Here is a 13,047-nt window from a genome sequence, read left to right on the forward strand (position 1 = left end):
AGGACAAGACGGCATGTTAGATTTACTAGTACACGTTCCAATAAGGCAAATGTTCTGTTTACATATGAGAATTTTAAGAATGTGTTTGTGAGGGAGGGTGTGTGTGCGTGTAAACTAAAAATAAAAAAGAAACCTATATTAATTTTCCTTTGACAGTGAAAAAAAAAACCTTTTTGTATTATATAGAGCATACCACACTGAACATCAGTGAATTACTTGTCATGAGAGACTTTTTTACAATGAGGAAAATTAAAAAGTTATGTCAAAACATGGTGTTTTTTACTAATATACCTCTGTCATTATATAAAAAAAGAGAGGATAAGATCACGTTCTTTTGTATAGAATTTTATTTAAAGAATACCAACATCAAAGATGTCATTCTTTCTGAATATGTACACTATTTAATTGGTCGATGAAAGACATGCAGGCTAATTAATCTTCCACAGAGTATAATTACATAATCAACATGATTAAGAAACAATCTTAGCGAACTCTGCATATTAATTAAACTGTCTTAAAAACGGGAAATTTGTTTAGCACATGCCAGTACGATGAAAAGATAAATTGGGGTGACAACTTGTCAGTTTCTTGAAATTATTATTCCACAACCACAGAGTTTATAGGTGTTAATAAACTCCAGGTTTAGTATGATTAAACTGCCATGTAATACTACAAATAATTCCTATCAAGTTAACAGAGAAATTGTGCATTTTGTGCAATGATTATTTTTATAGAAATAATTATCATAATGCCACATTATCGACATCTTTTCAAGGTGATCGATTACATCCTTTTGTACGTATGCAAGGCAGGGGTTAAATTTGTTAAATATCTATACATGACATAAACAATAACATACACAATAACATAAAATGTAAATGGAATATTATTGTATACCTTTTAACCACATATCGTGGGAAAAAAACAAAACCTTACCATTGCCATCCACATATGTTTTAGAGGATTTCACACAGAAAATTATATTAACAAATATACACTAAAGGACGGGATATGTAATGAATTAAAAATTGACCAGAAATTGTCAATGTGTTTTGACAAAAGCAAAAACAATGGAAAGAACAAAACACATGACTGAAATAAAGTTGGTGGGTCCAGCGCTGAGTGTTTGTGGTGTTGGTTTGGGTATTGTTGAGGGGCAAGACGCTGACCAGCCTGTATTCTCTTCTTTGTTTTGTTCTTTAAGCCACTTCAAGAGTGGGTCAAAGTAGCTCACGAGAGGTTTAGCACTCATAGTTCTTTGTCCTGTTATGGCTTCCATGGCATCCTGCCATACTTTAGATGATCCCAACTGAAGCATCTCTCTGTTATAAAGTAAACGTATGTATAATTCTGATTTTCCATTAATTGAATTTGAACAATGTAAGGTTTCCAATAGTATACTTTTTAAAGTATTAATACCTCAACTTGTCACCAGCTTTTGTGTTATTATATATGTCACATCTGTGTAAAGGTCTTGTATTTCCAGCTTCCTTGCACAGCGCTTCATGCCATTGAAACTGTACAACAAAGCTCACAAAATACCTATCAACAGACTTTAGTATAAGATAATATGCAACTGAAAATTATAACGTTAATAATAAAATTGAGATAAACACTGCTACTAACTAGAAAATGGGTTTGAAGTGTTTATTTCTGTCGCTTAGACACATTTCGTGGTTTGAAGAAACCCATAAATTCATGCACCAAATGTTATAAATTTAATCTACAGTATAAAAATTGTCTACCATTACTACTTGCATTTCCTCCACCACGAAATCAAATCCCCACGACCCATTATTTTTCCCTAATCGCAAAAAAATTGACCCCTTGAAAATTAGTGATTTTACATGTATGCAAAAGTAAATAACTCATTTTTCTAACCTAATGTATGGTGTGTTTCCAGGGATATGGTATTTTGCTCCTGGATCGAAATCATCCTCTGTTCTTTCAACTGGTGGCGAAATCCCCTGGAACCTACATCTGTTGAGGAGATAAATAACTGGTACAATATATTTGGTCTTAATTATGTTAAGTTTATGTAGGAACACTAAAAACGAAAAGGTGTAGGTGAGTCCGTCGTATGTACAGCTGTATTAATCATATTAAAGAAGTAGTGATACATTTTGTTGAGAAAAATCACACAGAAGTCGATTATGATCAAGAATAAAAGTTCTCCTGGTTTCTATGAATCTGATGTGAAATACTATATCAAATGTAAATACCTGAGATCCCACCAATGCTGATTGTAGTTAGAGGAGTTGGTGTCTCCACGGAAAACACTCCACCTCCATTGATCAATTAAATAACCAAAGGGAAGAAAGGCAACCTTGTCCAACGCCATTTTTAGAAGAAAATTAATGTCACTATCTGTAGTTTACAATTGCATTTAGTTACATTAAACGAATTTAAATGGATTTTTGATTAAGAAGTTAACTAATGGACTAGATAAATATATAATCCAGTTCAATAAAATACACATTAACATTTTCTAAAATAAGTACCGATGTATGAAAAAAATGAATTAACTCTCACTTAATAAAACTGTCTGAAGTCGTAATGTAAGGAAAAAGTTTTCTTGATAATAAATTAGTTACTTGATTATTACTTGGTTTCATATAGATTTAAATGGAACCAATTGTCAAGTCAATTTACTTACATACGGCAAAGAAATAAATTTTCTTTTACCTTGATCATTCGGAACTTCGTCCAAAAGACCTATCACTTTCATGTGTTCTGGAGTTTGAAAGGACAAACTGACAATGTCAGCCATTCCTTCATGAAAACCTGAAAATAAAAATAAAGACATGTGATAGCTGTAAAATTTTTCCAATGGCTTATGAAATTAACAGTAAATATTTTAATAAAAAAAAAATAGTAGGAAAAAATAATTTTCCGGTAGAATAATTTTAAAATACACGCAGAAAGCATACAAATCAGACCAAGGAATCACCAGTAGCAATCAGCCTTAAAATCAACATGATCAACATTCCTAGTTAGAAGAAGGCAGTTTTGTGCTTACCAGAATAAAACCATTCAAATTTTTAAAACGTCAAATAATCTTTTTGCAAGTGTAAATATCAGCGAAATCAATTTTGATATTTGTATTTCAAGATAAAAAAGATATGCTCTTAAGCATAAAACCTAAGGAAAGAGTCGTTTCCGATTTTTAAAAAAAAAAAAAAAAAAAAAAAAAAAAAAAAAAAAAAAAAAAAAGGGGGCTTACAAGCATAGCACTTGAGAAAAAAGATTGGCAGAAGAAATTTAACCTCAAGCATTTCACTGAAAAAGCTTTTAAACAGATACTCCATTGCGCTATTACATCAAACTAAAACATCATATTTGGGGGATATCTTACATGGCCTCTAGTCCACCATTAGTTCAATGCAACGAGGACAGAAAATTCAAGATTTTAAAAATTAATAATCTAAATTTATCACTTAAATTCGGTTTCAAATTAAGCATGGCGATTTTTATTTCATATTGTGCGAACGGTGACATGTATAACGAAACTCTTATTTTTCAGTAAGGTATATTGTTACCATTAAATAATTCAGCAACACCTAATACAAATAACATCTTTACACTAAATAAATTACAGAAGAGGCCGGAACTTTTTAAGTTGTTCAGATATTGGTCAAAACATGCAGCCCTTGGAACATGAGACAAAATATACATGTAGTTGCTGTGATCTATTCCCCTAAAAAGTATACCAGGATTTGCTCCTCCTCGGAATAACCTTGGCTGTTGTCGGTAGTTTTGGAAATACACTATATGTCCCATCTCGTGATGGACCGTCAACAGTTGGTCTTCTGTTACACTAGTACATTGCTTAATTCTGAAATAAAGTACGTTTCATCAAAGTTCGGTTACTGATATAAAGTGATGAGTACCGGGATTCGCTCCTCTCCTGAATAGCCTGGGTAAGTGTTTGTAATTCTGGTAGTACACAATGTGACCCATTTCGTGGTGCACTGTTAGTAGCTGATCTTCAGTGACTGAGGTACACTGCTTTATTCTGAAGTTTTAGATTAAATAATACATATACTGGAGATCTGAGATATAAAGAAAGGCATTTTTCACCTTACCCACTACTTTACTTCAAATATACATGTAAATAATTTCCTAAAAAATAAAATGGTTGATATAACAAAGTTTTCACACTTTGATGACATACAGATACATGTATTTCTAAATGTATGTATACTAACATGAACAAAAAGTTTGGGAATGCATTTAGTTATTATACCTGAAATCTTTACCATCGTAGAAGTCCCAGGCTGAAGCATGACAAACAACATCTCGATCTTCTGGTTTAACAAGCATGGAATTTTGCCAAAATTCATCTGTCATATCTTCCATTCCAATGGATTTGAAGAAATCTTCTGCCACTCGATACATGTGCGTTACATTGTAGTTCTACAATATAAAGTGAATTGCTCTCGTTTGTATTTTTCTCTTTCATTATTGTAAAACTTATGAAAGTAACATCTGGGTTGACTACTCAATTTTTATAGAAATTTTGGTTTGGCTTGTGCCCGATTCTGTCAAGCTGAAATGTCATTTATTGAAAGAGAAGAAAAGATATGAAATTTTATAAAAGAATTAAATCCATCCATTTTATCATTGAAATGACTTAGATGATTCAACATAAGGCCCTCTTAGAACAGATTTGAAACTCCTAAATTCACTCCTCAATGGCATAAATAAAAAAAATGCGAGAAGTAGTTCATGAAAAAAAAAATTAAACAGTGGACTCTTTACAATGTGTACTAAATTTTCATATTTTTAGATGAAAAAGGAAGGAAAGATAACTCCGGATCATTATAAAAATGTTTAGCCTACCTGTTCCTTCATTTTGGCAGTAATGTCTACGGAACTTGCATCCGGAACCTGACTTTTTTTGAAAATCAAGGATTATATAGTTCGTTGGTTAAAATTTTCCTCTCCTCGTTAAAGCCAAAGGGGGTAACTTTTGGAACTTCCTGTCCAAATACGACTCGAACGATTTCGTCCAAAATGTGCTTACACGTAGTAGATATAGTCATGCATAAAATATACAAAGATAACGAAAATTAAACAACAGGAAATTTTGGGGTTGGGAGTGTTGTACATATTTAATATGTATTACAACGTCTACTCTATTTCCTGAGCCGCTCTTCATTGCAATACGATATAAAAAGCACCAAATAAATATATGTAACCTGAAATTCCATTTTCTCTATTTTTATCCAGATGGATATATAGCGTTTAAATTAAAACAGGAAATTTAGAATTTAAAGCTACATCTAATCTTTAACCTGGACACTGTATAACGAAAGTGTATTTTTGTTTACCGAATAGATGAGCAGGGATGTGACCACTTTCTGGAAACAGTTCCTTGCCGTATTTCTGCTTCAGACGTTTTCTAACGTAAGCGTGAAGTTCGATATATAGCGGTTCTAGTTCCTCAAACAGATTCCTTACGTCTTGTTCAAAGGTTGGCGTCTCGTACCACGATCTCCAGTACTCGCCTGTGTCGTTAAAGCCTTAGCAGTAAAATAAAACAAGTATGATCAATAATGTTTAATGTTTAAAATCCACAATATGCCCTCGAAGAGTGACAGGGGGCGTAGCTAGGCGTACGCTAATGCATCCACATAATTTTCCAATAATAATAAATTATGATAATAATGATAAATGATAATGAATAAATTAAAAAGACGAACATCTAAAATTGAAACTGATTTAAAAAATTAAAAAGAGAAAAGAAGACTTGCATTTTTCTTTGTATAAACGACAAATAAGTTCTCTCATCTTTTTATGTTAACATTATCTACATGTCATTCCCAATTTACATAGAAATACAATGTCCATAACTTGACAATGATTAAAATTACAAATTTACTGGGACTGGCCACATAATATGGATGAGATTCCCAGTTTTTCTTTTACTTTGTGTACTTGATACGCAGATGAATGATGCAAGAAAATACGCAGAATTGTAAAATTGTGCAATTCAAATATATTCTAAGAAAATAATATTCACATGAATGTATATATTGTAACTTGTAACAATATTTACCAGGGGTAGTTTACATTAAATTTACAATTACATAGGGCAGAAGGCACATCATTCTTAGATGAAAATCCTATCCCATCTGACATAAAACGGGGGATCCTTTTTCTACTTTATCAAAATTTTCAGGACGAAATCTGCACTTAAAGCATTGAAATTAAAGCTATTTATTGTAAATCAACTTTTCTGGACACTCAAACTTAGCGCTGTTAGAAAAGCTGAAAATTCGTCGGTTTCTGGGGGTTCCACCCCCCCCCCCCCGACCCCGCCAGTAGAATTTAGTGATAAAATCAGCAATGTGAAAGCTCAGACCAATTCCCTTTAATCTCCTTTTCTGGAAAATCAAACTTAGCTGTCAGAAAAGTTGAAAATTCACCAGCTTCCTGGCCCACACCAGGACTTCGCCTTTGACCTATTGGGTGCCTCAGGCAGTCCCCAACCCCTGCCTTTACTACATGTACATGTAGTATTTACTTTCACATCAAACACCCCCTAGCTACGCACCCGAAGACTGCCTTCTTTTTTCCCCAAAAACTGAATGAATGTGATCTTTGCACATTTCCTTCATGAATCTCATTAGCAAAAGTACTCCTTCTCTAAACATGTATTCCTCGATAAAAATATCTGTCTGTTGGACTAACCTTCATAAACTTTTTTAAAAAAAGTTGTTATGTTCAGTAGGTAAAATTAGACTTTGGAAAGTCCCGTCTTCCTGATCGATACATACGGCTTTTAAAAGGCGGGTGTGATCGGTGAACAGGGGATGCTTACTCCTCCTGGGTACCTGATTACATCTTATGCTTTGAATTGTTTGTTATTGTTTTTTTTTTTAGATCGATTACTGTTCGTTATCTTTATTTTTATCATTCAGGAATTTAGAAAGATACAGGGCTTAATTAATTCATTAACACTTTGTATATTTATTGATAAGAAACTGACATGCATAGGTAAAAAAGCCCATTTAGTTTCTTCAGTTTACTTATGATTTTAAAGGAACTATGTAGTGCAATAATTATTACAACAAAGAGCTCAAAGCTCGGTAGTACATGTACTAGAATTGGAAAAAGGGTTACATTTTAGATTTTTATTTATTTATTTATTTTGTTTTTGCATTTCACAGAGTAAAATTCCATTGTCTACAAACATTTTCACACATGTAATCTATCGAATCCATCACCATCATAATCTTAATTTAAAAGGGTTGTTTCTTTTTCTTTTTTTTCTTAACATTACTGGTGTTATTCTCTATGAATGTGATGTTTCAATTGTGATAGCTTCTTTCAGAGATAATTTTTTGTAAGAAAAAAAAAAACAACTCATGTTACGGTAAAAAAAAATATCAAATCCGTAGAGGCATGCTATCATTAGCAAACACTAACAATATTGCTCTTTCAAATAAAAAGTAGGCTAAACAACTTTATAAGAGTAACTCAAAATCTAGAATCTATGTTTTCAAGAATTTTTTTTTTTAAATCATCGCTCATTTTACAAATAATAATAATAAAAGAAATAATGATTATCGCGTAGATATTGATGGAAACGCCGTCCAATTTCAGTCAACATTAGGCTTACAAATTTGTCTTATTGAATAGTTATACGTTCAGTATAAAAAAATTATGTTAAATAGGTGTATATCTAGATTTCACTAATTATTATAAATACACACCGCTGAATTTAATGGCCGCATTCATGGCTTTTACAAACTCTGTGTACTTGGTCCTCATTTTCTTCCCTGACTGGTCCCGCCATCCCTTCCAAACCTCCAGTAACTCGTTATAGTCCCGACTGTTTGTGATAATATCCGTCAGGCCTGTCAAAAATTCCACATACATGTATATACCCAGGAGTTTTGATCCGTGTCACTTATTATGTGGTCTTTTTGGTACTGCAACGTATTATATATATATATATATATATATATATATATATATATATATATATATATATATATATATATATATATATATATATATATATATATAATTGAAGTCTTCAGATACCTGGTTCAAGTTGCAGGCACCCTTTTGATTCCAAGCACACCTCTCCTTTACTGTAAATTCCTGTGAGATCCGCCTCCAGGTTTGTTATCTGTGAAATACATGTATAAAATTCTTTTGAGAACAAATAAACCTCTCTCTCTCTCTCTCTCTCTCTCTCTCTCTCTCTCTCATGGTGCACTTTGTTAGGTTACCTGAATCATTCAGATTACCTCTGTTATCGCGCGACGTTTGTTTTCGGTCGTAAACTTTTCAATTTTTTCAGCGTCTTCACCGGAACGGCTGAAGCAATTTTAACCAATTTCGGTATTCAACATCTACGGGCAAAGGGAAACACATATTGTGAATGTCATGGCCTCCCTGGGGCATCAGGGTTGGGGCCAAATCAAATATTCATGAATCTTTACTTCTGCACATTTTTAGCATGATTAGAATAAGCAATACAGCCTTTAGAAATATGAATTGCCCATTGGCCCATGGGGTTTAAGCTCCAGAAGGTGCTAAGTTTGTCGCATATTGAAAATACATTGTATCTTATAAAATCTTGGAACGTCCCTACTCATTGGCATTTAGAAAGCAAACTATTGGAATGATTACAATAAGTTCTTTATTCTTTTTCAAAATTGTGAAATCCTTGGCCCCTGAATTCAGCGTTCAAGCCCAGTGTTGCTAAATAAGTTATATATTAAAAATTAAATACATCTTTAAAATAGTTTGCTTTCCTGAAGGAAATCTATCAGACAAACTGTTTCCATGGAAGGTCTCTACCTTTCACCAAAATTGTGAAATTCATGGCCCCCGATACCATGATTCAGGTGCTATAGGGTAAGGCTTTAGTTGGTCATATAGTGGAAATACATAACATTTTTTGAAAGTCTGTTTCTTTACACATGGATATTTAGGCAAGCAAATTACAGTATTGTAACTATTCCAGTGATGATAATGAACACTTGGCCCTATATCAAAACTGTGACACTCATTGCCCCTGGTCCATAGTTCAGTAGTTCAGGTCCAATGTTGGGCGAAGTTAGTCATATATTGGAAATATATTACCTTTGAAAATCTTCCTTGAGTATGCTCATGGACATCTACCTGACAAACTTTTTGCAAGGTCATAATTATATGTAAAACGTACCTTACTGCCCATGGGCAATGCATCAGGCCCAAGATGTGGCTTAATTGGTCAAATAGTTTAAAAAAGGACATTGCATCCTTGAAAATAAATTTCATAAAATTTACTCAAGGACATGAAGTATGCACAATTTTTGCATTATTATAATTAATACGTTGCCCTCAACAACTATAAAAACAAAAATAAAATGAAATTTGTCCCCTGATTCAGGATTAATTCTTGGGATTGGCTCAGTTGGGCATATATCGGAAATTTATTGAATATAGTATTTAACATGTGATAATGTGTATAAAGTCGTCACCAAACTGTGAAGTTTTTGCGACACAAGTCCAGAGATTTAGTTCCGTATGGGCAAAAAAGGCAATAGAGAGGTTAAGCATTTGACCGTGTGCGTCTACGTGTACGTGTAAACCTAGAAGTGTTTTAACAAGTACACGTAACTAACATCGTGTTCTGTTTAACATTCTGTACTTGTAGCGGTACGTGTAAAACGTCATTTCAACAAGTCACTTTACAATCCATTCGTATCAAATAATTTTATGACTTTGATTAAAAAAGATACATAGATGTACGTAATAAACTCTCAACATCACAACAAACACAGTCTGAAAAACATATATTCTATAATTTGTGTTTAAGAATCTACACGTTCTTTCCTACGTGTACATGTGAATCTACACGTTGTGTACAACTTGTAGAATTGCGCGCTATGCAAAACTGATGACGTAAATCGCAGTTAATTGGGGGATTTCCCTAGCTACACGTACACGTAGACGTACACGGTCATCTGCTTAACCTCTCTAATAGCTTGAGAAACTCATGATACTTGGGTAACCGTCAAAGCCCATGGGCCTCTTGTTTGTTTTTTATCTGCCCTTTATTTTTAAATTGTACCTGTATAAATAAAGTCACGTGCTCATTCACACTGCGTGCTCGAAAACCATCCCTGTCAACTCATCATTCTTTTAAAATAACAAGATTTTTTTCTCTCCCAAAACCATAAAAAGTCCCCAAAAACCTTTCAATCAAATCTTATTTTAGAAATTTACAAAAGATACACCTGTTTATTTCAGACATAGTACTAAACGAGTTCCGAGACCATGCTGAGAAAGGTTACGTTCAATTTTAACAAAGGTCGTAACATAAAGATGCTCGTCCCATGATTGTCATATCCATGACAGGTACAAGGTGTCATTTAATAAAATAAGGTTATTTCAGTGCATTTTCCTTGAAAAAAAAACAAACAAAACAAAAATGTAACTTAAAAACTATGGCGCAAAAGAACGTCCCCACTTAAAAAGACAACATAAATGTAGGATTATAAGGATAATAAAATCGTTAATCAAATACGTAAATAAGTGAGTTCTTGTGTTCATTTCCACAAATACTTCATCAGAAAACGTTTTATCAGTAAGATTTTTACAATGCGTTATAAATTATGTGATTTAGACTCAGAGTTCGATTAACAACGCTGAAAATACCTTGTGAAAATTTTATGTCCAGTATTCACATATACATACATGTATATATAATAAACTTGACTGGCATCTGTCCAGGGGAATTTAATGATTCTTTCCTAAAGTGCGCCTTAATCAAAGTTTACTCAATGTTTTCTAAAAAGTTTCTGATAAATAATTGCATACTTTTCATGAGTGAAAGGTCATGATGTCAACAACGTTTTTTTTATTCCAAAAAATTGAAATTAGATCGTTATCTTCTTTATCATATATGTACAAATTTAAAGCATATCATCTTCAAGTTCTAAGGGAAATACACTGCAATGTACGACAAAATTGTAAGTTTTAAAATTATATACTAATTTTTATTTCCCCTTATCTATTTTCTAAACTTGTTTAAACTTACACCCGCTTTCTAAAGAAAGTTGAAAATGACGCCCCCCCCCCCAAAAAAAAACCCCCTGGTTCTTAAAACTCCTTTTACATTTGACGCAGTAGCAAAATCATCTTTTTCGAAGATGATACGTGGTGTCCTGTACAATAAGGTTTTGGTTCTCAGGACCAAATGGGGGCCAAAAAGAATTTCTACAAAATTTGGTTCCCAGAACACTTTACATTTTATGCATTTTTCAAATCGTCTTTTGGAAGATGATACAACTGTATGTGGTGTTCTGAAGATGTGCAAAAAGATTTCGTAATTTAATTTTTGTTCTGGGGGCCAAGATTGAAAAATCGAAATTTCCCTTCAAAAACCTGGTTCCCGGACCCCCTCTTACATTTTACGCAGTAGCCAAATCATCTTTTGGAAAATGATCGGTGGTATCTCGAAGAAGCGCAGTAATGTTTCAGAATTACTATTTTCATCCCAGAAGACCAATGGGGGTCGAAAAACATTTTTTTCTCAAAAAAGCTAGTTCCCAGAACTCCTCTTATATTTGACGCAGTAATCGGATTCATCATTTGGAAGATGGTTGGTGTCAGATATTCTATAGATGTGCAATAAGGCTTCGGAATTCTCATTTCATCCCGAGGAACAAATGCGGATTTAAAAAATGACTTTAAAAAACTAGCTAGTTCACAGAGTTTTTCATAGTAACCGTTCATCTCTTGGAAGATGGTAGGAGACGTCCTGTAGATGTGCAACAACGTTTGGGAATTTTGCGGAATTTTACAATATGAGGTTTTTTTTTACATACATGTATCAGGTGTTACATCAAACGTTATAATTAATTTTAATTGAAGTGTGCTTACCGCTTTCATCTGTTCGCTGTCATTGGTTGCAGCAAAGCCAATACTAGTTATTTTCTTGAATAGTCGTTTAAGTGTTTCATTGATGAAATTCTGATGATCGAATCTACTGGCGTTTTCTGCTATCATTTTGTCAAATTCGGCAATCATAAGGCTTGAATTGCTCTGAAATAAAAAAAACTTTTTTCCTCAAACCTTGAATAGGCTACATTAATTTTCAAGACAACATAATTTAGTATGTTTGTATGGTCCTTTGACAACGTGTATTCCTGATATTTTGAAACAATGAGTTTAAAGCTAGAGGCCAAAAAGAAAAAAAATCAATTTATTCTGAACTGCGCTTGCATTTCCATGAGTTGTGCATAAATTACATAGAACGTTGTTCTGTCATCATTTGCGAAAAACAAAAAAGTCTTTTAAAAAAACTTTTAATGACATAAATAACAAATGCATTTGAAACCAATATATGAGTCACTGTGTATATGTTACGCCCTACATCAAACATTTCGTTAAAATTTCAATCATTTTTCCTATACTCTACAATTTCGCCTAGGTTTTTACAAATTAAGGTATTATTAACAGCGTTATATCATTAGCTAAATAAAAAAAATTTTAAAAAAAGACAAATTCAATCCAGAATCTGACATATTGTATTTAATTGTAAGCAACACCTACCATGACTTCAAGGTTGTAATCTGTGATATTTGTGTAATAATTCCAAGCCGCCTTTCCATTCTCATTCCACAGAACTCCAACCTTTCTGTCATACTCCTCAGCAAATACCTCAGCTTCAGCGGGCGTCTGTGTCTGTGCCCCCCGAAACAATACCCCCAGAACCAGAAACCTCCACATCATGCTCGGCAGATAACGTATCTGGTAGTAGTCCCTCTCACCTGCTTATCCAGGTGGGTCGCCACTGTCATAGATATGTTTACTGCTCTATGCATGCGTCGTAATTATTTATGGTTGTTTTTGTGTTCGTGCTATAATTCATTGGTAGTTAAATAGCCCTTAAATTGTCTTCAACTGACTATCAATGTGATCGCGTAGGTATCGTAAATACTAGTCGCTTACAAATTATCATTTTGTGAAAGTTCTTGCATAAATTATGTTCGTATATACTTAAAATGTTGATATTTGCTATGAAAGACGAGTAAA

General features: G+C 33.3%; 1 protein-coding gene across 1 annotated transcript; it reads right to left on the minus strand.

The window, feature by feature from the left end:
* Nucleotides 1–329: 329 nt before the first annotated feature.
* On the minus strand, nucleotides 330–12,782 carry LOC133190481 (angiotensin-converting enzyme-like). Its single transcript, XM_061326142.1, has 14 exons — nucleotides 12,565–12,782; nucleotides 11,893–12,054; nucleotides 8,056–8,143; nucleotides 7,722–7,865; nucleotides 5,314–5,525; nucleotides 4,998–5,021; nucleotides 4,843–4,890; nucleotides 4,247–4,416; nucleotides 3,711–3,835; nucleotides 2,686–2,784; nucleotides 2,223–2,367; nucleotides 1,882–1,980; nucleotides 1,420–1,542; nucleotides 330–1,322 (listed from the first exon to the last, which is right to left on the minus strand). The coding sequence occupies exons 1-14, from the start codon at nucleotides 12,742–12,744 to the stop codon at nucleotides 1,043–1,045; spliced, it is 1,899 nt and encodes a 632-aa protein (XP_061182126.1). The 5' UTR covers nucleotides 12,745–12,782; the 3' UTR covers nucleotides 330–1,042.
* Between the last annotated feature and the right edge of the window lie 265 nt (nucleotides 12,783–13,047).

This window comes from Saccostrea echinata, unplaced genomic scaffold, assembly GCF_033153115.1.
Source record: "Saccostrea echinata isolate AGI-Se365-2 ecotype Australia unplaced genomic scaffold, CSIRO_AGI_Sech_v1 ptg000001l, whole genome shotgun sequence".
Taxonomy (NCBI): Eukaryota; Metazoa; Mollusca; class Bivalvia; order Ostreida; family Ostreidae; genus Saccostrea; species Saccostrea echinata.